Genomic DNA, 24022 nt, shown 5'->3' on the forward strand with positions numbered 1-24022 from the left:
ACTTTGAGTAAGCTAGCTAATAGCTATCAAAGGCGACTGTGAGCCAACTCGTAAATGCAGATGACACATTAGAAATTGAAATTAAGACAGCTGCGGACACTACCTTGAAAGCTAAAAGAAATTATATCTTTGCTCGATCACGTAACGAGAAATAACCATTCTTGTACTATGAAAATGATTGTAAACTTATTCCCCACTCATTGAATAAGGTTGTTCACACTTCACACTTCACTAATTGAATTTAAGACACCACACTTTGTGGAAAAAACAAAAAAACTTATAACTTTGCTCAGATTCAACGAAAAATCTCCATTCTTGCACTAAAATGATTGTAAAATCATTCTCTACAGACTGAATGAGACTATTCTGATGCATTGTAAAAAGATTTCTTTTTTTTTTTCACTAATTGAGTTTACGACCCCGGAGTTTCTGAAAAAACTGAACAAACTTATAACTTTGCTCAGATTTAATGAAAAATATCCATTCTTGCACTAAATGATTGTCAAATGTTTCTCTACAGATTGAATAAGGTTATTCTGATGCACCGTGAATAAAATTTTCTTGTGTTTTCTCCACAAATTGAAGTTAAAACTCATTCACTGCGCGTACCTGAAAGTTAACAATGGAACCAATGAACCACCCTAGTGAAAACGCCACCATCGCTATAACTCGTTCATTGTGCATGCGCACATTCACAAGTTAAAAAAAGGAGCTCAATCCTGTTTCCAGAAGCTGCAAAGTCACCAATGATGTCTTCGGCATTCAATGACACATCATATTTATGGATATGCATAAGTGCAAGCCACTCAGGCGATCTTCTGTCGTTGTGGACCTCAAGTATGTTTTAAGTCTTCTCAATGCACTGAAAGACCTCTCTGGAGTTGCTGTAGTGATTGGCAGAGTTAGTTGGAAACACTTCTGGTTAGCAGTGAGGAAGCATTTCACCAATGGTGCCTGGAGGATCGTGCACTTTATCCCAATGCAATTTCCTCCGCAGGCATTCACTCTCCTGCAATTTGTTGAATACCTTCTGGAATATCAGGATCATATGTGCCCAAAATTGCATTGACACTGATTTCAGCTGGAGACCAGTTGCAAACATTTTTGGGCCGAAGATTTGTTATAGTGAACAGTGGACTTAGTTTGATAATACACGATAATATGCGATATCAAATGGTTAAGGAGCAGATAATACATTGCTCGCTTGAAGTATTCACTGACTGAAGCTGATAGAACATTTTCTCGAAAAAACTGTTGACCAGTCAGTCTGGGTTTGCACACTATGACATCATGCCTCACTGCAATATGTTACCATCGATTGGTACAGCTTACTCCAGGACTCCTCCTCATCCTCATTGCGAAGTGATTGGATCACAACATTGGCCAGCACATGTGCTTGAAGTAAATCAAGATAAACTCTCTGAAGATATTTGGCCAAAGGCACAATAAATTGCAGTAGCCATTCACAAGCAATTAATACCATCATTAACTCAAACTTTAGTATGCTATTTATAAAGCCTCTCTCTTTCGAGTCCTGTATAGTGTCAAACACTTCTAAAGCCTTTAAGATTACATCAAAAGATAACTTCAAAGTATACAATGGAATGCCTCAGTTCTCGCACCCTAACAAGTCTTGCAAAGTGTTTGCAGCCTTGTTTGGCTTCACATTTGATCTTGACTTTCAGGTGTTTCTTCTAACTTCTGAAATTGGCAATGAATGTATGTTGCATTTGGGTGGTGTTCCTTTACTTTTGCTTGGACACCATTTCGGATTCCTGTCATATTGGCAGCTCTATCATATCCCTGCCCCTGCAATGTGTTCGTGTTTAGCTTGTACTGTTACAAGGAGTTCAAAAGAAGATCAGCAAGAGCAGCCGCTGTTGTTCGACCAGGTGCCTCTTTGAATCCTAGAAGTTCTTTGTTCATTGGTCACTGTCTTGTACGTGGTAACCATTATATGGTTAAACAGCATTTTCATGCTGGCTGCGATCAGTGGCTACCAAAATTTCATGACAACAGTGTGGGTGCTTTGACAAGATTTATTCTTGTTGATTCTTTCTTATTTATGGACTTGAAAGTATGTTATATTTGAAAGCTCAAGTGGGCGGAAAAAAATTGTAGGCCTGGGCCTATGGTCCTGTAGGCTGGCTATGCCCCTGGCTATGAAAATATAATATCTCTGGTTGTCCAAGGGGTAAAAAAAAATGCTTAAAATGTTGACCTGGAAAAATCTGGCAAAAATGGGAAAAAATGTGGAGTTTTTTCAAAGCTGTAACAACTGCTTAATTCCTTAATGAAACTGTTGTCAGCTAGTTGAATTTCATCTAAATTTTGTGGTCAGCCAAAATGTTCAATAACAGAATCACAAGAACTCTCCGTAACCCCCCCCCCCCCCCCCAACATGACTATCTTGTGTAAATTGATAAAAGTAAATAATGTGAAACCGAAATCTCTCTTCAAATTTCTTAAAAAAGAAGAAAAAGAAAGAAAATGGAGCATTATATATATACTATTCCCAACTAAACAACATTTCAATAAGGTAACTAGAACTGTTACAAGATTTTAATTTTGTAGTATTTAAGAAACTGCATAACGGTTTCCTTAATTAAACACTTCAGCTGTACCTATTTAATAAATAGTAACAAGTAGTAAATTGAGCTGGTATTAAGTGTCCCAAAACATCAGACAAAACTTTGGTAAAAGACAAATTAAATTGCAAAAAGTGCATTGTCGAGGAGCTTTCTTGGTAAAGTAAAGTAAAGCAAATTTTGTTATGCATAGGCAGATTTAAAACTAGAAGCTTGTGGGGCTGTGTACATCAAACAAATATTTTTTAAAAACAAACTGAATACAATCCCAACTGGCAGGGAGGCTAACCAGATGGCTATTTAAAAAGTGTGGCAAAGGATTTGAACAGGGTACTACCATGAAACAATTCCAACTAGTGCCGGGAAGGGGTACTCGAACCTGGGACCTCCAGATTTTGGTTCTGTGCCTCTAACTGTTTGGCTGCACCACCTCCACCGCAGTGAACTTTGCCATTAGATTTGGAGAGGGGTTGCCACAACTGAGACACATCTTCTGTTCCTGGTAAGGAAGCATAATGTGGTGCGGGTCTGTCATCCCCAAGGTAATACCATGTTAGGGTGTCTGTCTGGCCTTTTGGTAGTCATGAAGGAAACGGTTGACCAGTGTGCATAGGTTGAAGTCATGGGCATTTGTTTGCATAAACTCTACAAATATAATGTCAAGTTCACAGTAATTGAAACCAGAGCCACATGCAAAGTGACTAACAAGATTTAAATGGCAATCCCGACTTCTGAGGTACTGTTCAAACCAACTGTACATAGTTGCCCCAGTGAGTGTTATCGGGCTCTATTCTATCGTATGGTAATTTTCAATGGGGGTCTTAGTCCTTGTCATGGTCTTCACCAGTTTTGGGGAGGCCATAGCCACCGGTGCCTTCATTTCTAAACAAATGAGCTTCTGAGGGATAGCAGGAGATGACAGAGAGGGAGGAGGTGGCTTGGTATTTAAGGCTTCCATCAAGATAAGTACTTCTTTCAGTAGACTTAGATTGCGGCATTCGTTTATAGCTGCCATGTGGTGCCTCTGGCTCAGGTGGAGGTGCTGGCTTTAGGCTTTGCCTGTTTCTGTGGAATGTTTCAGTGGGTGTCTAAATCAGTTATGAATGTTCAGCGTTGTTTTCAGGGTCATCAGAACTGGATGTTAAGCTGTGCATGTTTGTAACTGGTCCAATCGCTCAGGTGACAGCTTAATAGCGTCTAGGGGGTTTAAACTCTAACTCTGTTGTGAATACGTGATATTCGTCTAGTTTGTTGGCTTCTTTCTCTTGTCCAACTGTGGCTCTGGAAAGGTGATCTGCCAAAAACATATGGCTCCCTTTCTTGTTTTTAATGTCAAGATTCTAACGCAAATGTCTCAGCAACATCCTCTGAAGGCAACATGGGGCTGAATGAATAGGCTTCTTGAAAATGGCTTGAAATGGTTTGTGGTCTGACTCCACATTGGTGTTGTCTTTCCTGGCCAGGTACTGGTCAAAGTGCTGACAACCAAAAACAAAAGCAAGGTATTCCTTTCCAATTTGTGCATAGTTTCTCTCGGTGTGTGACAATGTGCCTGATGCAAAGGCTACCGGCTGCCCATCTTGGAGTAAAATTACTCCCAGGTCACACTGATTTGCCTCACATTGTAGTGCAACTTCACCTTGTGGATCATAAAACTTCAGCACTGGATGATTAACCACTAACTGTTTAATGTCTGTGAAAGCTGATTCATGTTGCGTCAACCATTGGAATTCGGCTTCTGTTGCTGTGAGCTCACTTAATGATTGTACTACCTCTGCAAGCCATGGCAGGAACTTAGACGAGTAGTTCTGAAAACCCAGTAGGCTTGACATTTTCGTCTTGCAGGTGGGTTGAGGCATTTCTTCCACGGCTTTCAAAAGTTTTGGATGTTAGCGTTGGATGTCCTGGCAGTATGCATGATGCATGTGTGTATAGATACAGCAAGCTCTGCGATAGAATTGAGTAAGGTGGGGTGGGGGAATTTTAACTCAACATACAATATTCCACCATTTTTACCAGGTGATGCAGCCTATCCTGTTTCCAAGACATTACTAATGCCATATCCGGAGACTGCTCTAACTGGTGCTCCTGAACCTAGCTTCAATCTATCACACTGCAGAACAAGGGTTAAAGTTGAGTAGGGGTTTGGAAAATTACAAGTGCGCTGGTGTTGTCTGAGTAAATGCTTAGATGACCACAAAAAACCAGCAAAACTTTCCTTGCCTGTTGTGTATTACACAACATTTGCATCAACATGGGGGAGGAACTTGATGATCAAACAAATATAATTGGTATTCCCGCACCACCACCTCCACTCCTTAATCCTTGGTGAAACGATGAGGGAAGGAGGGTGCACAATAAGGGTAAGGGTAATCTTTAATGAGGAAACCAACATCACGAAAGTGGTTTACCGAAGGGTCGTCAAAAAAATCACACGAACAAATAAAAACCTAAATTATAGAAACAAGAAATGAAATATAATAGGGATTTTCTGTAAACCAGCCAGTTTACGATTCACAACAACATTTTGATGTGTAATCTTTTTTCATGCAAAATGGAATTCCAATTCTGCATGGAAGCACACCTTTAGACAAGAAGTTCATACTTGATTGATCAAACTAACTAATTTTATGTATAATCAACAACAATTTTAATCCCTGTTAGAAAATTGTTCTGATGCATATGAACAACCTATAATAATTAAAAAATCATTCAAATTGAAACAATTTTAATTGAAAATAGGATAATTAGCATTCATGTTAATGTTAGATTAGAATTTTTTCATAATATTGTCAAAAAATAGCATTTAATTAGGAGAATCGATGCAAGTATGCTATTAAAAATATATTATTTAAAAACACATTGGTTCAATATAAATTATTGTTTCAGAACAGGAACTTTAAGAAACATAAAAAGTGAGAGTCCTTTAGTCCTTCTTAAGTAGCTGAGTAAGTGAGCCCATAAATTGATGAATGAGAGTATGTTTGGCAGCTTGCATTTCCTTTTCACGTGCCATCTTCTGCTCCGTCATTTCTTTGTCATGTTCTTTGCTTTTGCTTAAAAATGTTTTGAACAGTTCCTGTGTCTTACTGGCTTTGGGTTTCTTGGCTCTGTCATCTTTTTTCATTAATTTTTTTTCCACCCATGTCAACATCAAATTGATGACCATGTGCTGGGCTTGGTGACACAACTGCTTGTGGGGGCCCTGTCATTTTGGTGTTTGACATTTCCACTTAAATTTTGTTGGAAAATGTACTCATGTCTTTTATGACTGTTTCTGGAGTGAAGTGTCCACTTTAGCTACCGCTCTGACACTACGTTTCAGGACTCAAAGAAAGGATGGCATTTTAAGTCACCAGCAAAAGCAGAACAGCCTGTTCTTCTTTTAAGGCCCAAATAGGGAACCGCGTGTCAATCACAAACCATTAAAGCATATCTTCAAAAACTTGTTAATAATTCACAAGCCCATTTACCTGTCAAATGGTCGATAATGCATCACATCCAGTGACTTTATATCAATAAACTTCCTCCTTATTAGTATGCAGTGTCTTATCAGATATAAAGATACTGCACGTGAGTTACGAATATGAATTAATTATCAACACAGCAACGGTGGGTACATATTTAATGTTCTGTCAACTAAATTACACATGCTGTAAATTTACTTTTGCACAAAATTAACAGTACAATTGTTAAATACAGCTCTGGAAAAATTCTCTATTCCATTAGTACAGTAATCTGGTAAAGGCATATTAGACAATTACCTGTGCTCATTCTTGTCCATTTTCCTCACTGCATCAGTACCATTTGCATCTTCCAGAAAGTGCTGAATTCCACACACAACGCTGTACAGCAGCCAGGGAGGATACCTTTCACCATTCTCTTTGCACAGTTCTTTGATAAAACACTCCTGCTCGTTTTTTAAACATTAAATAACAGTACTTTAGTTAACAAACTTTTAAAAACAAATATAGCTATCTCTAAAAGTGAGTCTAAATCCATAAGCTTAAACTGCTGTCTTAATTACAGTGTTTTTAATCCGGAATACTACCAATACAGCTGAAACATAGTTTTTTACTTCTTAAGAGTTCCAGTTCTTTCTAAGTAAACTAAACTTATGAGCATGCTGTGACTTCAGCTGTGGTCTCTGTGCCATGATCACCAGCTGTAGAAAACATTCTCTGCTGGCACTGAGGTGGCAGGGAGTAAAAAGATACTTCTTTGCAACTAGGGATAATGCAGGGTATTTAAAGCTATACTAACTCCAGCAGGGGAGGGGATTTCTGTAGCTCTTATGGTTGGCTCTTTTTGCACAATGAGACCACTCCCTCACATAGCTCTTGATGTGACGTTGGCTTGTAAATTGTTGTCATGTAATTATCTTGAAAGAGAGTTAACAATGCACTTAGCTTAACCGCTAACTTAGTTTCCTCCACGTCTAACTTGGTTTACTTGGCACAATGCTCTTAAGGGTCTTCTGTGAAAGTCTGAAGTAATGGCTCTTCACATGTTAGTTCAGTAACTTGTTGATGCTCGATCCGTTCAGCCTTGAAAACAGCTTTTGCTTTGAGGGAAGAAACAGTATCTAATATTAGTTCCCAGTAGGCATCCAATCTCTCCTCCTCACATAGAAATGGAGTCTGCTTGAAATGTGGATCAAAAAGGGATCTAGGGTTACGAACTTCTTTATTTCTTTGTCCTAAAATCTTGTGGATAATTCAATTGCCACCGCACGTTTTGCTTGCTTTCCTGTTTTACTTGGTTGACACTATATTTTCAGGCTTCAACTGCCATAGTGCATTTAAGCAGCTGGTGTTGTAGAGGCAAAATACTGTAAGTGAAATAGTAGGAACACCCACCTCACACAATGCTGTTGTTGCAATTTTGAGTGGATTCAATGCAGCCACTAACTCCTTTGCTGAAGTGATGCCTCCTTTAGACGGGGAAAAAATATCTTTTCCTTACCATGGACTTCCTTCGAGGTAAGGGCTGTGATGATCGCAAGCTGCTGTTCAAGAAACTGACGGCCCATTCACACTACAGAAAATTCTTGGCATGGCTTGGACTACATGTAACCAACCAGTGTCTGATCCTGATTTGGTATGGGTACTGGCCTCAGCATTCTGATCAGCAGACATATTTTATTAACACGCATGCAACCTCTTACATTTAAAGACAGCAGACAAACCTGTATTTTATAAGTTTGTGGAGTCTGTACTCCTGAAAAACAAAGGCCACACAATTTCACTAGAGAGGTGTCAAAATTACGTAGAAGAGCAGAGAACCTTTTCTCTTCAAGGCAAAATCTTACTGTCGCGAATGGCTCCCTTGCCCCAAGAAATCCACGACAGTTCACTTAAGTAAAAGCTCATGTTGCTTTAATCACTAGAAAAGTTCAATTTTACAAATCACAGTCTGTTCTCCACTTGCTCGGTGCTTTTTTGTATTCTTTTTTTAAGATCTTATTTGAGTGCTTTGTATTATGTACTATTTTTCTGTGCTACCTAGTGTTGTTAATAATGTAAGCATAGTAAGTATTGTTAGTACTGTAAATATTATAATTATTGTATCGTTTCGTTTTGTAAATATTGTGTATGAAATTAAAATAAAAATTGATTAAGAAAAACTTAATCTTTTCAAAACAATTGAATTCGATCTAGCGAAATCTGTCATGCAGTAACAATAACCAGCCATTCAAAGTACTTTAATCAGATTAATGTGACCTCAAATGCTGTATTTCCTTCTGCCCTATTGGTTGACAGAAGACCTGCAGGGGGTGCTGCAATTGCTGTAGCCTGAAACCTCTTACACCCCCAGCACTTCTTTATCACTTGCTTCACAAGTCGCCATTGTTAGCCCCACTCCCCCACGTAGGGTCTCACAGTGCACCTGCCTCACTGGCTTGCTTGTAAATGTGGCATTTTCTGGTAGGTGTATGGGATGCTTACCCTGAATATGCCTACAGCACTTAAGAGGTCCATCCATGTTCGGCTGAAGGTTTAAACTGCTCTGGATTTGAGGGGATTTGTTTTTGTACTCGTCTGATCCATTCGCATTTCACGCTCTCTATTTCAAAAGCTGTTAAAGGACCTCTCAGTCTCTTGGGTGTTTTGCAGTTAGTTAAGAACCCGGTAACCCAAGCAACAACTCTTAGGGTGGGTTTCAGTTTGTGCTTTCCTAACAAATCTAACCAGTCACTTGAAGCTTTGGGCTGCACCACCGATAATAGTTGTTGAATAGCTTTGCCTTTTACCTCTGTGGCCGGGAAAGTTTAAGTCATTGGGTGAGGTGAACATTCGTCTCTATTAGTTAGCCACTTGGGTCAATTCCACCAACGTATAGATCCACTCACAGATCCCCCACGGCTAGCCAGGTCGGCCAGGTTCTCCTCGGAGCTGACATGTAGCCATCCAATATCTGACAGTGCTATTATCTTTTCCACTCTGTTCTGGCAAACTGCTTGTACTCTCCTCCCCCTTGTATCCAATGCAATGCAACTGTACTGTCCAGCCAGGCATACATGTTGGAAATCAGAAGCCCCTTTAAAGAATTTCTCACGTTGGTTAGTAAGTTGGTCACCATATGGCCGGCAACCAGCTCCAGTCCTCCCTTTGCAAGACGTGCTTTAGCAGCTACCAGGCATTGAGTTGTTCCCGACTCTTGCCTCACTACAGCGTAGACTGCTGCTCCCACTCCCATTTTGCTACCGTCACCAGAGTTGTGCAGTTTGATGTCTTGCAAGGGCTCTTGGGAGCTTGTGCATGACCTTGGCACTGACACTTCCAAAGACAGGAACTACTCCCATTTTTGACATCTCTTTAATAGTGGCCCTGTGAGCTTGGTATCCCAGGCTTGTTTCTGATTGCACACATAGTAGATCATTTTGCCTTCAAACGTCACAGGCGAGACCAGACCCAGGGGATCGTATACTTTGGCAAGCTTGCTTAAAACTCCTTTTAGTCGGTTGAACTTCCTCAGTCAGAAGCATCAAGCAAAGGGTGGCACATGATAAAAAAATGAAAGGCCTTCATAAATTGACTAAATATACCCAATCGTAGTTCTAGCAACATAATGGTTTTGTTTTCTTGAAATCTTTTCAAAATCGCACGTTTCAAAATCGCCAAAGACTTTTGTAATTTTCTTGTTTTCCTCAATATTACGATGGAACAAACAAAAGAAAGCTCATATTTAGCTCACCTTTAATAAGATGTTTTCTAAGTATCAGTTTCTTGGCTTAATGTGCCATACAAAGCCATCATAGATCAAAGGGTTGATTATTGTTCTCCTTACTGACAAATGACCGCTATCATATTCACATCACATAAGACAGGCTCCCTGTTTCGCACACTTCGTTCATCAGATACGCTGCGTCACCAGCTCTCTAGTGATAAATATTATGATGTCGCAGGACACAGTTGATGTGCTACACGAAGTTAAAGAGGATGCTGCATTCACTGTGAAGCAAGCAAAAGCAAACATCGTTACATGGAAGGCCCACAAACTGGTGCTCTATCAAAGAAGATGCTGCAAGGGTCAATGTCCTAGAGTCCATACCCAATTCCTCACCAAACTTTGGCAAAAGAGATCAAATACCATGACACCCTTTGGTGTCACATACATTGCATGTACATAGCTTGGACGTATAAAGGAGTCCCCTCGCCCCTTGAATGCATGGGAATTAAACACTGAACTTTCCTGGATGCCAATCAGCCAATTTATTTATTTACTTTTAACAACCCCTCACAAGAATTTTCATTTTTGAAGGAGGTGGGGTTTCTTGGAAGAAGAAGAAGAAGAAGAAGAAGAAGAAGAAGAAGAAGAAGAAGAAGAAGAAGAAGAAGAAGAAGAAGAAGAAGAAGAAGAAGAAGAAGAAGATGAAGATGAAGATGAAGAAGAAGAAGAAGAAGAAGAAGAAGAAGAAGAAGAAGATGAAGAAGAAGAAGAAGAAGAAGAAGAAGAAGAAGAAGAAGAAGAAGAAGAAGAAGAAGAAGAAGAAGAAGAAGAAGAAGAAGAAGAAGAAGAAGAAGAAGAAGAAGAAGAAGAAGGTAGTCTGCAAACATTTGATTTTCTTGTATGAAGGAGGTGAAGAAGCAGCTGAGTTATTTTCAGACTCAACACTTTCAGTGTCACCATGACTTGACTCTGCCAAAGGTGCTTGACCCCTTAGGATATCGAAATTCTTCCCCTTCCTTCTCTTTTCCTCATGTGGTCCATGACCATTAATTATTTTTGTCTTATGGCATTGGCACCAAATACACGCTCTTGGAAAGTGTATTTAACCAATTCTTTTCCTTCAGTAAGTCGTTTCACAAACTCATTCAGCTTCACATTTTCATCAATTTGATGGGCTCTGAATGATGGGATTTCTAAATCAGTTGGCCACTCGGTTACCATCTTGTTTCTGTCAAAAACAGACAAAACAAAACAGTGAAAGATGATTAGGAAAACAATTTACGGTAATACAATTGAATTAATAATAATAATAATAATAATAATAATTAAATAGAAAAATCTCTATTAAAATATCCCAAATAAAATGTTATTTACAGGTTAAAAGTAGCTATTAAAACTTATTTGCAATTCTTTTAGATAAAAAGAGACTATTTTTAAGCACAATTTTTTTGAAGAAAAGGGGAAAAAAATCTCATCAAGTTACAACAATATTATTCGTTCATTGATTTTTACCTAAAAAAACCCATCAAACTATATCATAAAAAAAAAGAAACAAGGAAAAGTATATATAAAAATCATAGGACCTAGATTTTGGCGAGGCATCGATCTAATTCAAAGTCCGCTTCTCGAACATTGCCTCTAATTTCTCTTCTAACTGTTCTTGACCCTCTAACACAGAGTAAAGCCGACCTAAGGATGGCAAAGGATACTTTAGAACGTATCCAAGAGACAGTGGTGGCATAGTTCTCTCCTTTCTTCGCTGCGACTAGCTCTTTCAGCCTGTCATGGTATCTCTTGCCCTCTCATATGCCGCCTGTTTTTGTAAAGACAAATGGTGTAAATGTTCCCTGTTCCACGTCCATCACTCTTTGCGTATACAATCTCTTCTTGTCATTCTCGTGCTGCTTGTATATCTGCTTGAGGTCCAGGTCTCTATAAGAATCAGCGTTGGGGTAACATACCCGTACATCAAAGAACGCTGACCTTTGTCTTTCCCAAAAATCTGTGGCATGGATGTCCAGGTGAACGTCGGGAGCTCTGTTAGCTCTGCTTGGAAGCGACTCTCCTGCGAGTTCCTGGAGGACGGGCTCAATCTCGACATCATTGCAGACCATGCTGAGCATGCCTGCCTCAAGATCTCCTAGCTCATTATGGCGCTGCATTATGAAGCCGCCACAGACCATTGCATGATCAACGTTAAAGACATCGCCACACACGCAAATAGATGGCTTGTCGGCAATTTCCCAGTCATCTGAGCTTTAGAACGTCTCGAAACTCGCCCTTGTTCAGACTGAAGCCCATTTCATCGATCGGTATGACTGTCAGCCAGTTAGATGCACCTTTTTCAGAAGCAAGTTCGACAGCGCGTTGTGTCTTGGGAGTAAGAGAGTTCTTGATGTCATTCAGACTTGTTCGAAACATTTCATTTTTCTCTCTTCGCACACTCTGCTGTAGTGAACTAACAATGGCATCATCTTGTGTTTTCATGGGCTTATCAATAATCATGGCATCATCTGGTGTTTCGTGGGCTTATTAATAATAATAATAATAATAATAACAACAATAACAATAACAATAACAATAATAATAATAATAATAATAGTAATAATAATAATAAAAATAACGAGTATTAGGAGTTCGGAGTTTAATTGTATGAACTTTGGTCGTTACATTAATTGGCTACGGCTGGCCACCCAATCATTGTTTTTGATATCTGGGCATCCAGAAGTTTTTACTGCCATAATAATAATAAAAATAATAATAATAATAATAATAGTAATAATAATAATAGTAATAATAATAATAGTTCAAACATATTTATACAGGATTGCTGCATCAGTTTTAGGAAGAAAACTGCTATCAATGCAGGTCCTGTTAATAAAAATAAAAGGAGATCACAATACTATTATAGTAACATTAAAAGGAAGTTTCACAAAGCCATAAATTCTAAGAATTATTAAAAATGTCTGCACCTTTGTAGAAGAAAGTGCGCTTGGTGCATTCTTAGTTAACTTTTTCCAAAATAAGGTCATTATTTCTAGTTTTTTAGTGGTGGATGTCATGGTTTCTCACATTAAAATAATTAAAAAGGTATTTGGGAACTCTATTTCAAATGCATTCGTTAACAAATCTTAAAATGTGTCCATCTTCTTAAATACAGTCAAACCTGTATTAAGCGGACACCCTCGGGACCCTTCCACATGTCCGCTTAAATTATACAGGTTGTCTGCTGAAAACAGGTTCCTTTAGAATTCGTCTTAAAAGGGTCATATTAACATTCCTCAGTATTTAAAGGCCTTGAAAGGGCCAAATACCATTCTCGTGAATGTATACAGTAACTGTGGAATGCCTTATTCCCATAAGCAATGGCAAGTATATGTGATCATTTGCTTTTAATATTAGAAGATGTAAAGCGTAACAGTGTCTATATTGATCCAATTATGTAAAGGTTCACATAATCAAAACAAGAACAAAAGTTCTGTACAAACAATATGGAATAAATAAAATGTTATGTTTCTGTGGTTCGTGCAGTAGGCTGGCAAGAATATTTTGTACAAGTAGACCACAACAGTAAACTCTAAGCGAAAAATACAAAACAAAGCGTTAATTCGTGGCTGCTTAAGTTTCCAAAGCCTACTGATTTGACTTTGTAAATTAACTTTACCGATGGCCAGTGAAAGGTCGTCCCTTCTATGATAGCGAGAATACACCAGTAACATCTGTCAATTTTTAAGCTTCAAGACCTGTTGGTTCAACTTTTGCTTCAACAAGAAAACCTGTTGAAAGAATGTAGTTCTCCGTATTAGTGTATAAAAAAACCAGCTGGTAATTAGTGGCTCATCGTTGGTGTACACTTGAGAACCTGTTGAACTCACTGTTGACATAACACAGATAAAACAAAAAATCTGAAATAATAGAGCCAAGAAAACAATAGGGAAAAAAAGTTCATAGGTTCTTTCAGTGAGGTAAACCTTGATAAGCTTTCTTTGATCTGGTAGAAAAGTAACATAGTTTATTTCATTACTATTTAAATAGATCTCAGATAAATTGTTTGATATGGTAATACTATATTGGTGCTGAAAAACCCTTTCAGGGAGTAACTGAATGTATGTATTATAATGGAAAATGAGGAGTCTAGAACAAAATACTGGTCTTTACACCTGAACTAAAATTAACCATTCAAGTGAGCTCTTTAGATAACACACAGCCATATAATGATGAGTAAAAGATTACAAGTCCTACAAGAAGCAAATGTACCATACCAGTACATAAATATAACAGAATAAACTCAGCAGTGAGTGAGGATTTACACATTTATATAGGTTTTGCAAACAAGCATGGATAAAATCAGACTATTGTTTGAATGGCTTACATTGTGAAAGTCCTTACTTACTATTTGTAAAGTATGAGCTAGTATGCATGCGTAGAAGTTATGTCACGGTGAAAAATTTGGCTCACTACTTGTTCAAATAAATGAATTTACCTACCATTGCATTCAGGAATTGAACACTGAGTCATGGCATTTATTTGTTCCACCATATCCATAAGTTGTGTGGACTCGCAGACAAACAATCGCCTCTCGATTTCCAGACAGCCTTTGTTCTTGTCTGATGACTCATCCGGCTCATCAGATGACTGTAGCTTTCGCTTTTTCGCATCTCTATCGCCCTCACAGTAGTCTTCATCATCACCATCTGAGTTATCCTCCGTAGAACTTGCCGACTTGTCATAAAGACAATCCTTTAGGTTACGAGAAACCAATTCTTTCTCAACACTTTTTGTGACCAGTACTTCGTTTTCCCAGGACTGACATAGCTCAGTCTTTTGCGAACACCTCGCTCACGATCACTGCTCTTGTATGGCTCTTCCCTCCAGTTAGCTGCCAAAGCAAACTTTTGTCTACTTCCCACTCCAACTCCTCTTATTTTCACTGCTTTTTGAGCTTTTTCTTTTAGTAATTTCTTTCTTTTGCGTTTCGATAGCTTCTTCGGTCCCATATTACGAATTGCTCATCTCGCGTTACCGGATGTGATGCATGTTGTCATTGGCCCCAGCATGATGTTCCATAGAAACCCATCAACCAAACAACGTTAGAGAGGGTGGGGGGAGGGTAGAAAGAGGCTAAACTACGTCTTAAGGCCTATTGATCAGCGGAAATCAATTCAATATAGCAGCAAAAATTGGAACAAAGCATTTTAGCCACTGTTTTGTTGATATTTGCTTCAAGTTTTCCTTTCCAGATGCCTTTTATGCAGAAAATGTCATGAATAGAATGGCAAATTTCTGTTTTTAAGAATCAACGAAAAGCCTGTTTTCCCCCAAACTTGGCAGGATCTTTCGTAGGTAATAACAAAGAAACGTGTGGTTGGGGGAAGACACTCATGCAAATGACGAAATGTTCCAGTCCCTGGAAGTTAATTTTTTGTCCTACTGCAATAATTTCAAGGATTTTTCAACTAAGGTCCTCCCCAACCACAGAAAACTTACTTTTAATTTATCTTTATATATGCACGTTTTTGCTTGTAGATTTGTTTGAACTATTACGGAGAAAGATGCAAATTATAATTCTAGGCGTAGGTTAGTGGTTTACTCAAAAATCCCACATGGAGGTCTCTGACACACAAAAAAGGTTTTTTTGGTGTACCATTTAAGTTTGTCATTAATATTTTGAAGCTTTTAACGTATCCAGGGACATACTATGAACGGTGTTTTGCATTTAAAATGACCAAAATTAGCCTGGGCAGGTACCTTAAGATCTAAAAATACAAAGGCATTAATAAAGCCAAGATTGATGTTTAAAGACCAGTTATCAGTCACTTCGATCAATGCAGTAACTAGAATGAAGCAAGCGAAAACCGGATTGGTGTCTATTGAAAAGGTTGTTTTCATTTTGGTAATGATACAACTGATCATAAATAATTCGCTCACAAACCTTGGCCACAACCGGGATAATCAATATCGCTCGATAATTAGAAGGATCATTCCTACTTCCTCATTTCTTAAAAAGAGGCGTAATTCTTGCGTTCTTCCATTCATCAGGAAAAAAAGCAGTATCGATCGACTGATTGAATATCAGAGAGAGTGACCCGGAGATTAAATTGGGACATTCTCTTAGAAGTCTTGCTTACACAGAATCCAGGCCTGTAGCTTTTCTCTTGCAAAATTTATTTAGGTGGGACAAAACGTGCAATTGAGTCACACGCTGGAAACTAAAACAATTGCTGGTTTGGTCAATATATTCATCGAAAGAGGTGCTGACTTCTTCTATATCCTTGGACAGTTCGGGACCGATTTCCGCAAAAAATTTAATAAAACCCTCTGCGATTTCGTTCAAATTTGTTAAAATCGTTCCACGGAGCTCTAGCTCGTTAATTGCAGCTTTATCCGATTTGTGACGTGTCACCTCATTGATAGTTTCCCAAGTCTTGCGCGAATTTCCGTTGTAGGCTTCAAAAGTTTTATAATAGGATTTTTTTACATTCTTGATCGCATTGTTCACTTCATTACGCAACTTCCAAAAATTATTCCAATCACTTGGATCGCGCGTCCGCAAAGCCTTAATTTTAAGACGATCTCTCCGATACATCAAATTCTTAAGCTCAGGAGTAAGCCATGGACTTTTAGAAGCACGAACGTATTTAGTGTGGAGTGGAGCATGCAGATCACACACTTCTGAGAACAAAGCTTTCCATTTCAACCACACTTCATTGGGGTTATCCATTCCCATGAGATCAGCCCATGGTTGAGCCAAGATGTCTGACCGAAACTTGTTACGATCAAAATTTTTAAATTGGCTATACAAAACAGTATTATTTCTCCTAACGGCGGATGGCAATGAAATTTTACGAAAAACATAGATCAAACTGTGGTCACTGATTCCGACATGAGATACTCAAAAGCAAGATACATTGTCCGGGTGACTAGTAAAAATAACATCAATAATTATTAAAGTGCCACTCACAGGCGTTACTCTTCGTTAATATGTTGTTTTAGATTGAAATATCAGTAATGTTTAATAACGCCCATGAGGTAATACTCTTTCCCTTCAGCATCCAGCTTTCCAACAAGAGATTCAAAATCGGAAAATAATTCGAAAGGCGAATTGGGAGGTCTATACCATGCAGCAACAATAAAAGACTTGCTTCTTGGTTTGCTAATTTCAATAGTAAGGCTTTCAAGTTGGTCAAATACGAGGTCCTTGCGTATGGTTGGCCAAATGTTGCAAAATTCAACAACTTGCATATTTATATTCAACAACTTTTATTTATGTTCAACAAGATATATTTGTATTCAACGTTTTATATTTATATTCAACAATGCGCATTTTCCTTCAACTTCAACTTAAATTATTTTCGTTCAACAACAATATTTGTTCAACTTCAACTAAAATTATTTTCGTTCAACAACAACATTTGTTCAACTTCAACTGTCATATTTATTTAACACTCAACAAAAATAACTGTTCAACTTCAATACAGACTTTTTTCATTCAACAAAAATCATGACTGTTTTGTGAGTTAAGTTCCCGGACATTGTAAATTTCTTCATTCAACAAAATACCCCGTCCCTCCCCACCCACCAATCCCAAACATGGAACCCATTCCCTTCCCGGCACAAAACCTGATTGATTCCCGCCAAAAATCAAAATGGCTACTAGAACAGTAGACGAGCAATCTTTCATGGATTGCTTTGAGGATGTTTTAAGTGTGTTAAACATTTGTGAAGAGGGAGAAAATAGCACTTCCCGATCATTTATTGAGTGGGCTATCAATCGTTTAGACGCAGCAGCAAAATTTGTGGAAAACGTATTACCGGTTGTTAACGAGCACAAAGCAGAGTTGACCGAGGTTGCTAATAATTTGAGAGTACTGTATCATCTTTGGTGTCGAAAATTGACAGAAATGGAGCTAACCAACACTCCAAATTGTACCCACTTAGCAGTTTATCTGCTAAGTCCGCCAGAGCGTACCGTAAGCAGAGGACCGGGAAGACCAAAGTACGAGATCGATGAAGAGACTTTGTTACACTTTAGGGCTTTAGGATTCAAGTGGAAAGACATCGCCGGACTTCTTCTAGTTTCGCGATGGACCCTGTGGCGACGGGTACGAGAACTTGGTATTACTGAGGAAACTGGCTTTACAAATATCACAAATACGAATCTTGATGATATTGTGCGTGCTTTCATGAGCGTGCAAGGAGGCCTTGTGGGTTACTCAATGGTTCGTGGCCACTTGAGAAGTATGGGGATCAATGTTCAAAGGGATCGTATTCGGGCCAGCATTTCACGAGTTGATCCGATCAACTGCCGTTTGAGATGGGCAACAGTAATTTCTAGGAGAGCTTATTCAGTGCCTGGTCCTAACAGTTTATGGCATATAGACGGCCATCACAGTTTGATTACATGGGGTTTCGTTATACACGGTTGTATAGATGGCTACTCTCGTTTAATTTGTTTTTTGAAGTGTTCTACAAACAACAGAAAGGAGACTGTTGAAGGCCTTTTTCTGCAGGGTGTCGAAAGGTACTCGTGGCCATCTAGAGTACGGACTGACCATGGAGGTGAAAACGTTTTGGTATGGGAACGCATGATTGCATTTCGAGGCCAAGATCGTGGATCTGCACTTGTTGGAAGCTCTACACGTAATCAGAGAATAGAGCAGTTATGGCGTGATGTGTTTCGATGTTTCGGTAATGTGTTTTACTACACCTTCAAATCCTTGGAGGAATCTGGTTTGCTTGACATCGCCAATCCCCTTCATTTGTTTGTTCTGCATTATGTTTACTTGCCTAGAATTAATGCTGCAATTGCTAGTTTTGTTGAGGCCTGGAACAAGCACCCCATAAGAGCTGAAAGAAATTGGAGTCCGGAACAAATCTGGTCTAATGGAATGATAGACAGGGTGAACGGAAGACTTGTTGCAGTGGCTGATGTGAGAAGTGATGTTAATGTCAGTGGCGATGACTATGAGTGGTTTGGTTTTGACCCTAACGCACCACCTCCACCAGATGATGGTCTGTCTACTGTTGAAGTCAATGAAGTGGATTTGAATCTACCAGATGACATTATCTCTAGGCTGACAAATGAAATTGATCCACTTGAGAATTCAAGTGCTTTTGCCATAGATATTTTCCAGAGGGCCCTTGAGTTCCTGGAAAACTTGCTTTCCAACCACGCTCCTCAATGAAATACTTACTTATAGAGAACTAAACACTGTATTTTTTCCCTAAAATCAGAAACACAAGTATGTAAATTGATGCTTGGGAGGACAGTGTTATGTGGCATCTTCCACAACAGCCCAATTTCGATATTTTAAAGTTCAGCCTAAAACAAGAGATGTCACTGCGAGGCTCTGGGCCATGGGGAAAAACTCACAAACTCTGTAATTTATTCCTCATGTTTAGGTCTATATTGTTTTAGGTTGCTAAATGCTAATTTGCACTTTGTAGTTGTGGTTTGATACATTGTGGAATGGAACATCGTGCATTGTCAGTGATCCTAAAACTAGTGCTATTGTTAATATTTTGCATAGAGGGGAAACTATTGCTTGTGATAGTCCACCTATCACAATTAATTGTTAAAGAACAGGTCACTAATGATTAATATTTATTACAATAATACCATTTTACATGTAATGTTCAATAACAAAATAATGTAAGGAATTTTGTTTGGCAAAACATATCATTTCCAAGAATCAGCAGCTAAAGACAATACATACCAATGAGTTTATACTAGAAATGGCAAGGCTTTTTCAATGTTTTAATGCTGGCATAACACAACTAAATTGATCAGTGAATTGAACATCAACACTATTGTACCCAGATCATGGGATGTGATATGGGTCAGTACTTTCAATCCATCAAAACAAAGGCATGAAAACTGTTGCAAGTCATCTTTGACTTTAAAGTGGCAAATCCAATTACTACATCTTTCAAATTCCATAGAAGGTTACCAACAACAACTCAGTAATGACCTCTTTTCGGTAAACCTAACAGTACACAAACAGCAACCTATCCATAAGTCTTGCTTACATAAGAGCCTCTAAATGTATAAATTTAGGGCAGTGTTGTTGTTTACACTGAGGTAAAAGACTTTCCAGATGAAGAAAAGGCTGAATCCAGTGAAAGTTCAAACAGACCATAAGAGGGAAAATGATCAGGTAATAACAATGTAAAGGTACATGTTGATGAGGAGATGTAACTTTCACTATGAAAATTTACATTTATTACAAAATTCTGAACTGAAGGCATTGTCTTGCTTCCAGTACAGTACTGCATAAATTGCATCAACCTGGCACTTGACGACTGGTCAACAAATCTGGTCATCATCATCTTGGTGTCCTGTGCTTGCTTGCTTAATTCATCTGGATATTTGAGACAATCTTTAACTGTGGTGGGTGTCAGCTCAATAGGTTTAAAGGTGAACACATTTTCAAAAAGATGTGGGTGCTTTGACATCTCATCAAGGACACCAAGGGTTGTCAATCCTTTTCTCAACTGATCCAATGCCATTTTTCGCTTTGAAATGACCTCATACATCACTATTGACTGAATTATTTTCCCTTTTGTAGACATCTGAAATAGAATATTGTACAAACTCAAACAATTTGAGCAAACAATGATATATAAGCAGATACTTTACTGGCTTTGAACAAATCAACTTAATACAATTGATAGTAAGTATAATTTGGAATGTGGAAAATAATAGATATCAACTTCTAACTTCTCCACCCACCAAAGGGTGGGAAGGAAGGGTAGAAACTAGAACAATACACAGTACAGGATATATTGAATGAAATAAAAACTGAATAAACTAGAGAATGAAAGTTGCATGCCTGTCACAATAAATCAACATTTGTAGGCAAGTTCAACGTTTAAGTGAGCAAAAAAAAAAAAAAAACAGTAATTGCAGGGGTCTCATTAGAAGGCTGGGCCTGGCTGTCAGCACGGGGGGTACACAATGTTAGCGGTAGCATGCAGGGCAGAACAATATAAATAAAAATATAGTCAAAGCAAATGGTACCTGCAGAACACTTGTCTCTCCACAATGAGCCAACAGATTAATTACTTCATCACTCTTGGCTAGCTCTGCCAGTTTATCATCATCACTGGCATCCATCAGCTTTGTATGAATAAGCAAAAATAGATATAAATGTTGCAGATATGACTAGAAACCTATATGTACTGGCTGGAGAAGTCTTATTATCTATGAATTGTAGGTGTGGGCAAAAGATAGGCCCTTTTATAAGGCATGGTACACTTTTGATAATCGCTAAAATAAGAGAGCTTAATAGTATGTATTGGAGGGACAGCTGCCCCTCCAATCCATGCTACTTTCTCTTATTTTGGTGTATTTTAAAAGTGAACCATGCCTTTGAAATTAAACCAATAATAATCAAATACAGTGAATTTACTACCGGTAATAATTTGGATGCTCTTTCAGATGACGATGTCCATTTTTCAATTCATTCGATTTTAAAAATTTGTAACCAGTCCCCTGCTCGTTTGGAACATGGCTAATTAAGGAGTCTTATCCAATATTAACTTTACCACAAACTATTAGACAATGGATGGTTGTAATGTGGTGTTTGTGAGATGCAGTGTACACTTACTGGATTTACTGTTAAAAGTTAACCTAAAAATAAACTCATAATGTACTGGGCATTTACCTGCATGACTATGTTCCTAGAAAATGGATCTGGAATATCCCAAACATCGCAGTATGCAAATGCACACATAACATCTCCAGTCACAAGGTAATAGAAACATGGCAGAGCCAGACATGGAAAACCTGGGCCTCCTTGCACAAGAGAATGGGCAATCATTTTTCCAACCATTTCAAACATTCCACTCATTACAGCCTGTGGTTGGTAACTTGGCACCTTGTGGGCATTTTCACCTTCAAACAGCACCATTAACTTGCCCTCTACTAAACCTTCAAATAAGTCAGAATAAAACTGCCTCATTACTCCCCCACTGTCTATGGCAGGTTGGCCTTGATAGGTAATTCTCAAAGGGCAGGAAGCATCAAACTGAATTGACTTGTAGTAGACCACTGCATCTTGAACAAGATCACCTTCATCAACTTCTAGTTTCTTTCTTTTTCCTGTCAACTTTTTCCCCAGGATTTTGATGATCTGGACTATTGACTCACACACTGCTGTATTAGAGTCTCCCTGAAGGGAATCCCCCTCAAGAAGAGCATCTGCTGCTGAATCAAGACCACCAAATTCTTGGAGTGCATTGTCAAGTTGTTCATCACTTGCAGATGGCAGCAGCTCTCGCAGTGCTTCCTTATCACTCTGACTGCTTGGAACAGCAATGGAGGCCACCACTAAATCAGCAGAGGTAGATGCCCCATATCCAGATGCACTTACACCCATGCTAGTGAGGCTTGTTTCCGACTGTCCATATTCTGCAATGGATCCATTTCCTGTCGAACTTTCAAATTTCTTGGGCATGGTCAGTGAAAAAGGTGACCTCATCAAGTCATCATCGTCGTCATCTTTAGTTCCTGTGGGTGATGGTTCTTCACATGCGTCGATGACTTCTCTCAAGACATTCAAACGAATGTAAAGCTTTCCCTGACCACATAATTCTTTTACGTGTTTGTAATTCCATTCAAGAGATTTGTTAACGACTGGGGTAGTTACTTTGTTACGCTCACGCTTAACAAAGTCAAAATGTTCTGGTCTTACAAATGGGAAACGCTGCTTCAGTACCTCGGTTATACTCTCTCTGATTTCACTTTCCGACTGGCCTGTCCCCAGCTCAAAATACCCTTTCAGTAGGACCATATCGTCAGTAACTGTGTAGTCGGGAACAAAGCCATTTTCATCCAGATCTTCAGGCTTGTCAAGGAGATGAACGGCTTTGGGGTGGAACTCCTGCTTTGTTTGTTTCTTCTGTTCACCCTTTAGGCGCCATGGATGATTCGTTGTAGCTGCAGGCCTCTTTTTTCCTGTTTGAAAATACTGCGACTGCCCAGTCTGAAAAGAAGACGAAGAAGAAGGACCCGGCTGACCCGGAGTGCCAGTGGCGGGAAAGTCCGGCGCGATGGAATTTGTCATCTCTCGGCTCGCAGATCGAGCTGAACTCGCTATAAGGTCGCGAGTTCTCATCAGTAACGAGGTACTATTTCCCGATCGTTGAAGAGCAATTTCGTTTCGAACGCATTCTCTGACCATCTGTGTCAGTTCTTCCTTAGCATCAAGTTCCGACGTCGACGCCATCTTTATTCAAGGCATAAAGTGATCGGGGGACTGGGTAGTCAAGTTAGCGTATTTAAGCGGGGACGGGGTGGGGAATTTTTGTTAAATAAAGATATTTTGAATGTCCGGGAACTTTCAACAACTTACTTGTATGACAAATATACAGGGAAGTAGAAACTAGAAGTCTGTATTGAAGTTGAACAGTTATTTTTGTTGAGTGTTAAATAAATATGACAGTTGAAGTTGAACAAATATTGTTGTTGAATGAAAATAATTTTAGTTGAAGTTGAACAAATATTGTTGTTGAACGAAAATAATTTAAGTTGAAGTTGAAGGAAAATGCGCATTGTTGAATATAAATATAAAACGTTGAATACGAATATATCTTGTTGAACATAAATAAAAGTTGTTGAATATAAATATGCAAGTTGTTGAATTTTGCAACATTTGGCCAACCATACTTGCGAACATTTTAATTGAAGGGCTGGGAGCATAACCGACTAATGTCGAATTTCAGCCCGTTTTTCGAGTTTGCTCGGATTTGTCCGAATTTTTGCATGTGAACTTCAATTCGATGGAAAAACATTGTTCAGTATTTTTTCCGCCGATTTGTGCCATTGGGAATTGTTACCATCTTCTAAAGAAAAATCGATAACATTATAGTCACTATGGATGACCAAAAGGACAATGCATTGAGTATTAATATTTGTATTAAATATAAACTTGTTGTCTTTGAACCACGCCACACGAAAGCGGTCTTTCTCGCGGGAGAAACGAAAAGAATTCTGTTACACTTTCATTTGATTGTTACAAACTACTACGTGCGTGACAGGAATGTAAGAAACGCACCTCAGATACAATACGTCTTCAAAATGTCCGCACAATTCTCGGCCACAGTTCTCACCACTAAAAAGTCATTTATATATGTTCGTTGGCAATGTTTTACCTTTGGCAGCTTGTAAATGCTTTGTTTATCATTAGATCGCCATGTTGAAATGCTTTCCTAAAGGTGTTTCACAGAGGAAATCTATTTTCCAACAGTTCTCACCCCAT

The 24022-nt window shown here is 38.7% G+C and overlaps 2 protein-coding genes and 1 long non-coding RNA gene across 3 annotated transcripts; 1 reads left to right on the forward strand and 2 right to left on the reverse strand.

Moving 5' to 3' along the window:
* Nucleotides 1–13134: 13134 nt before the first annotated feature.
* LOC146469233 (uncharacterized) lies at nucleotides 13135–14367 on the reverse strand. Its single transcript, XR_014867254.1, has 2 exons — nucleotides 14249–14367; nucleotides 13135–13537 (listed from the first exon to the last, which is right to left on the reverse strand). It is a non-coding gene; the product is annotated as an uncharacterized LOC146469233 (long non-coding RNA).
* Nucleotides 14368–17085: 2718 nt separating this feature from the next.
* LOC146469234 (uncharacterized) lies at nucleotides 17086–19147 on the forward strand. Its single transcript, XM_085123495.1, has one exon. The coding sequence runs from the start codon at nucleotides 17408–17410 to the stop codon at nucleotides 18944–18946; it is 1539 nt and encodes a 512-aa protein (XP_084979621.1). The 5' UTR covers nucleotides 17086–17407; the 3' UTR covers nucleotides 18947–19147.
* A 201-nt stretch (nucleotides 19148–19348) lies between these two features.
* LOC146469235 (uncharacterized) lies at nucleotides 19349–23123 on the reverse strand. Its single transcript, XM_085123504.1, has 3 exons — nucleotides 21428–23123; nucleotides 20782–20880; nucleotides 19349–20333 (listed from the first exon to the last, which is right to left on the reverse strand). Exons 1-3 carry the CDS (start codon nucleotides 22988–22990, stop codon nucleotides 19833–19835), a joined length of 2163 nt encoding a protein of 720 aa, XP_084979630.1. The 5' UTR covers nucleotides 22991–23123; the 3' UTR covers nucleotides 19349–19832.
* Nucleotides 23124–24022: the final 899 nt, after the last annotated feature.

The sequence above is a fragment of the Pavona decussata genome, unplaced genomic scaffold (genome assembly GCF_977016875.1).
Source record: "Pavona decussata unplaced genomic scaffold, jaPavDecu1.1 SCAFFOLD_125, whole genome shotgun sequence".
NCBI lineage: Eukaryota > Metazoa > Cnidaria > Anthozoa > Scleractinia > Agariciidae > Pavona > Pavona decussata.

Coding starts and splice junctions, on each gene's coding strand:
- LOC146469234 (XM_085123495.1), top strand. CDS start 17,408: ATGGCTACTAGAACAGTAGACGAGCAATCTTTCATGGATTGCTTTGAG.
- LOC146469235 (XM_085123504.1), bottom strand. CDS start 22,990: ATGGCGTCGACGTCGGAACTTGATGCTAAGGAAGAACTGACACAGATG. Junction 20,881..21,427: donor CTAGGAACATAGTCATGCAG/GTAAATGCCCAG, acceptor ATTCATACAAAG/CTGATGGATGCCAGTGATGA. Junction 20,334..20,781: donor GAGAGACAAGTGTTCTGCAG/GTACCATTTGCT, acceptor ATTCTATTTCAG/ATGTCTACAAAAGGGAAAAT.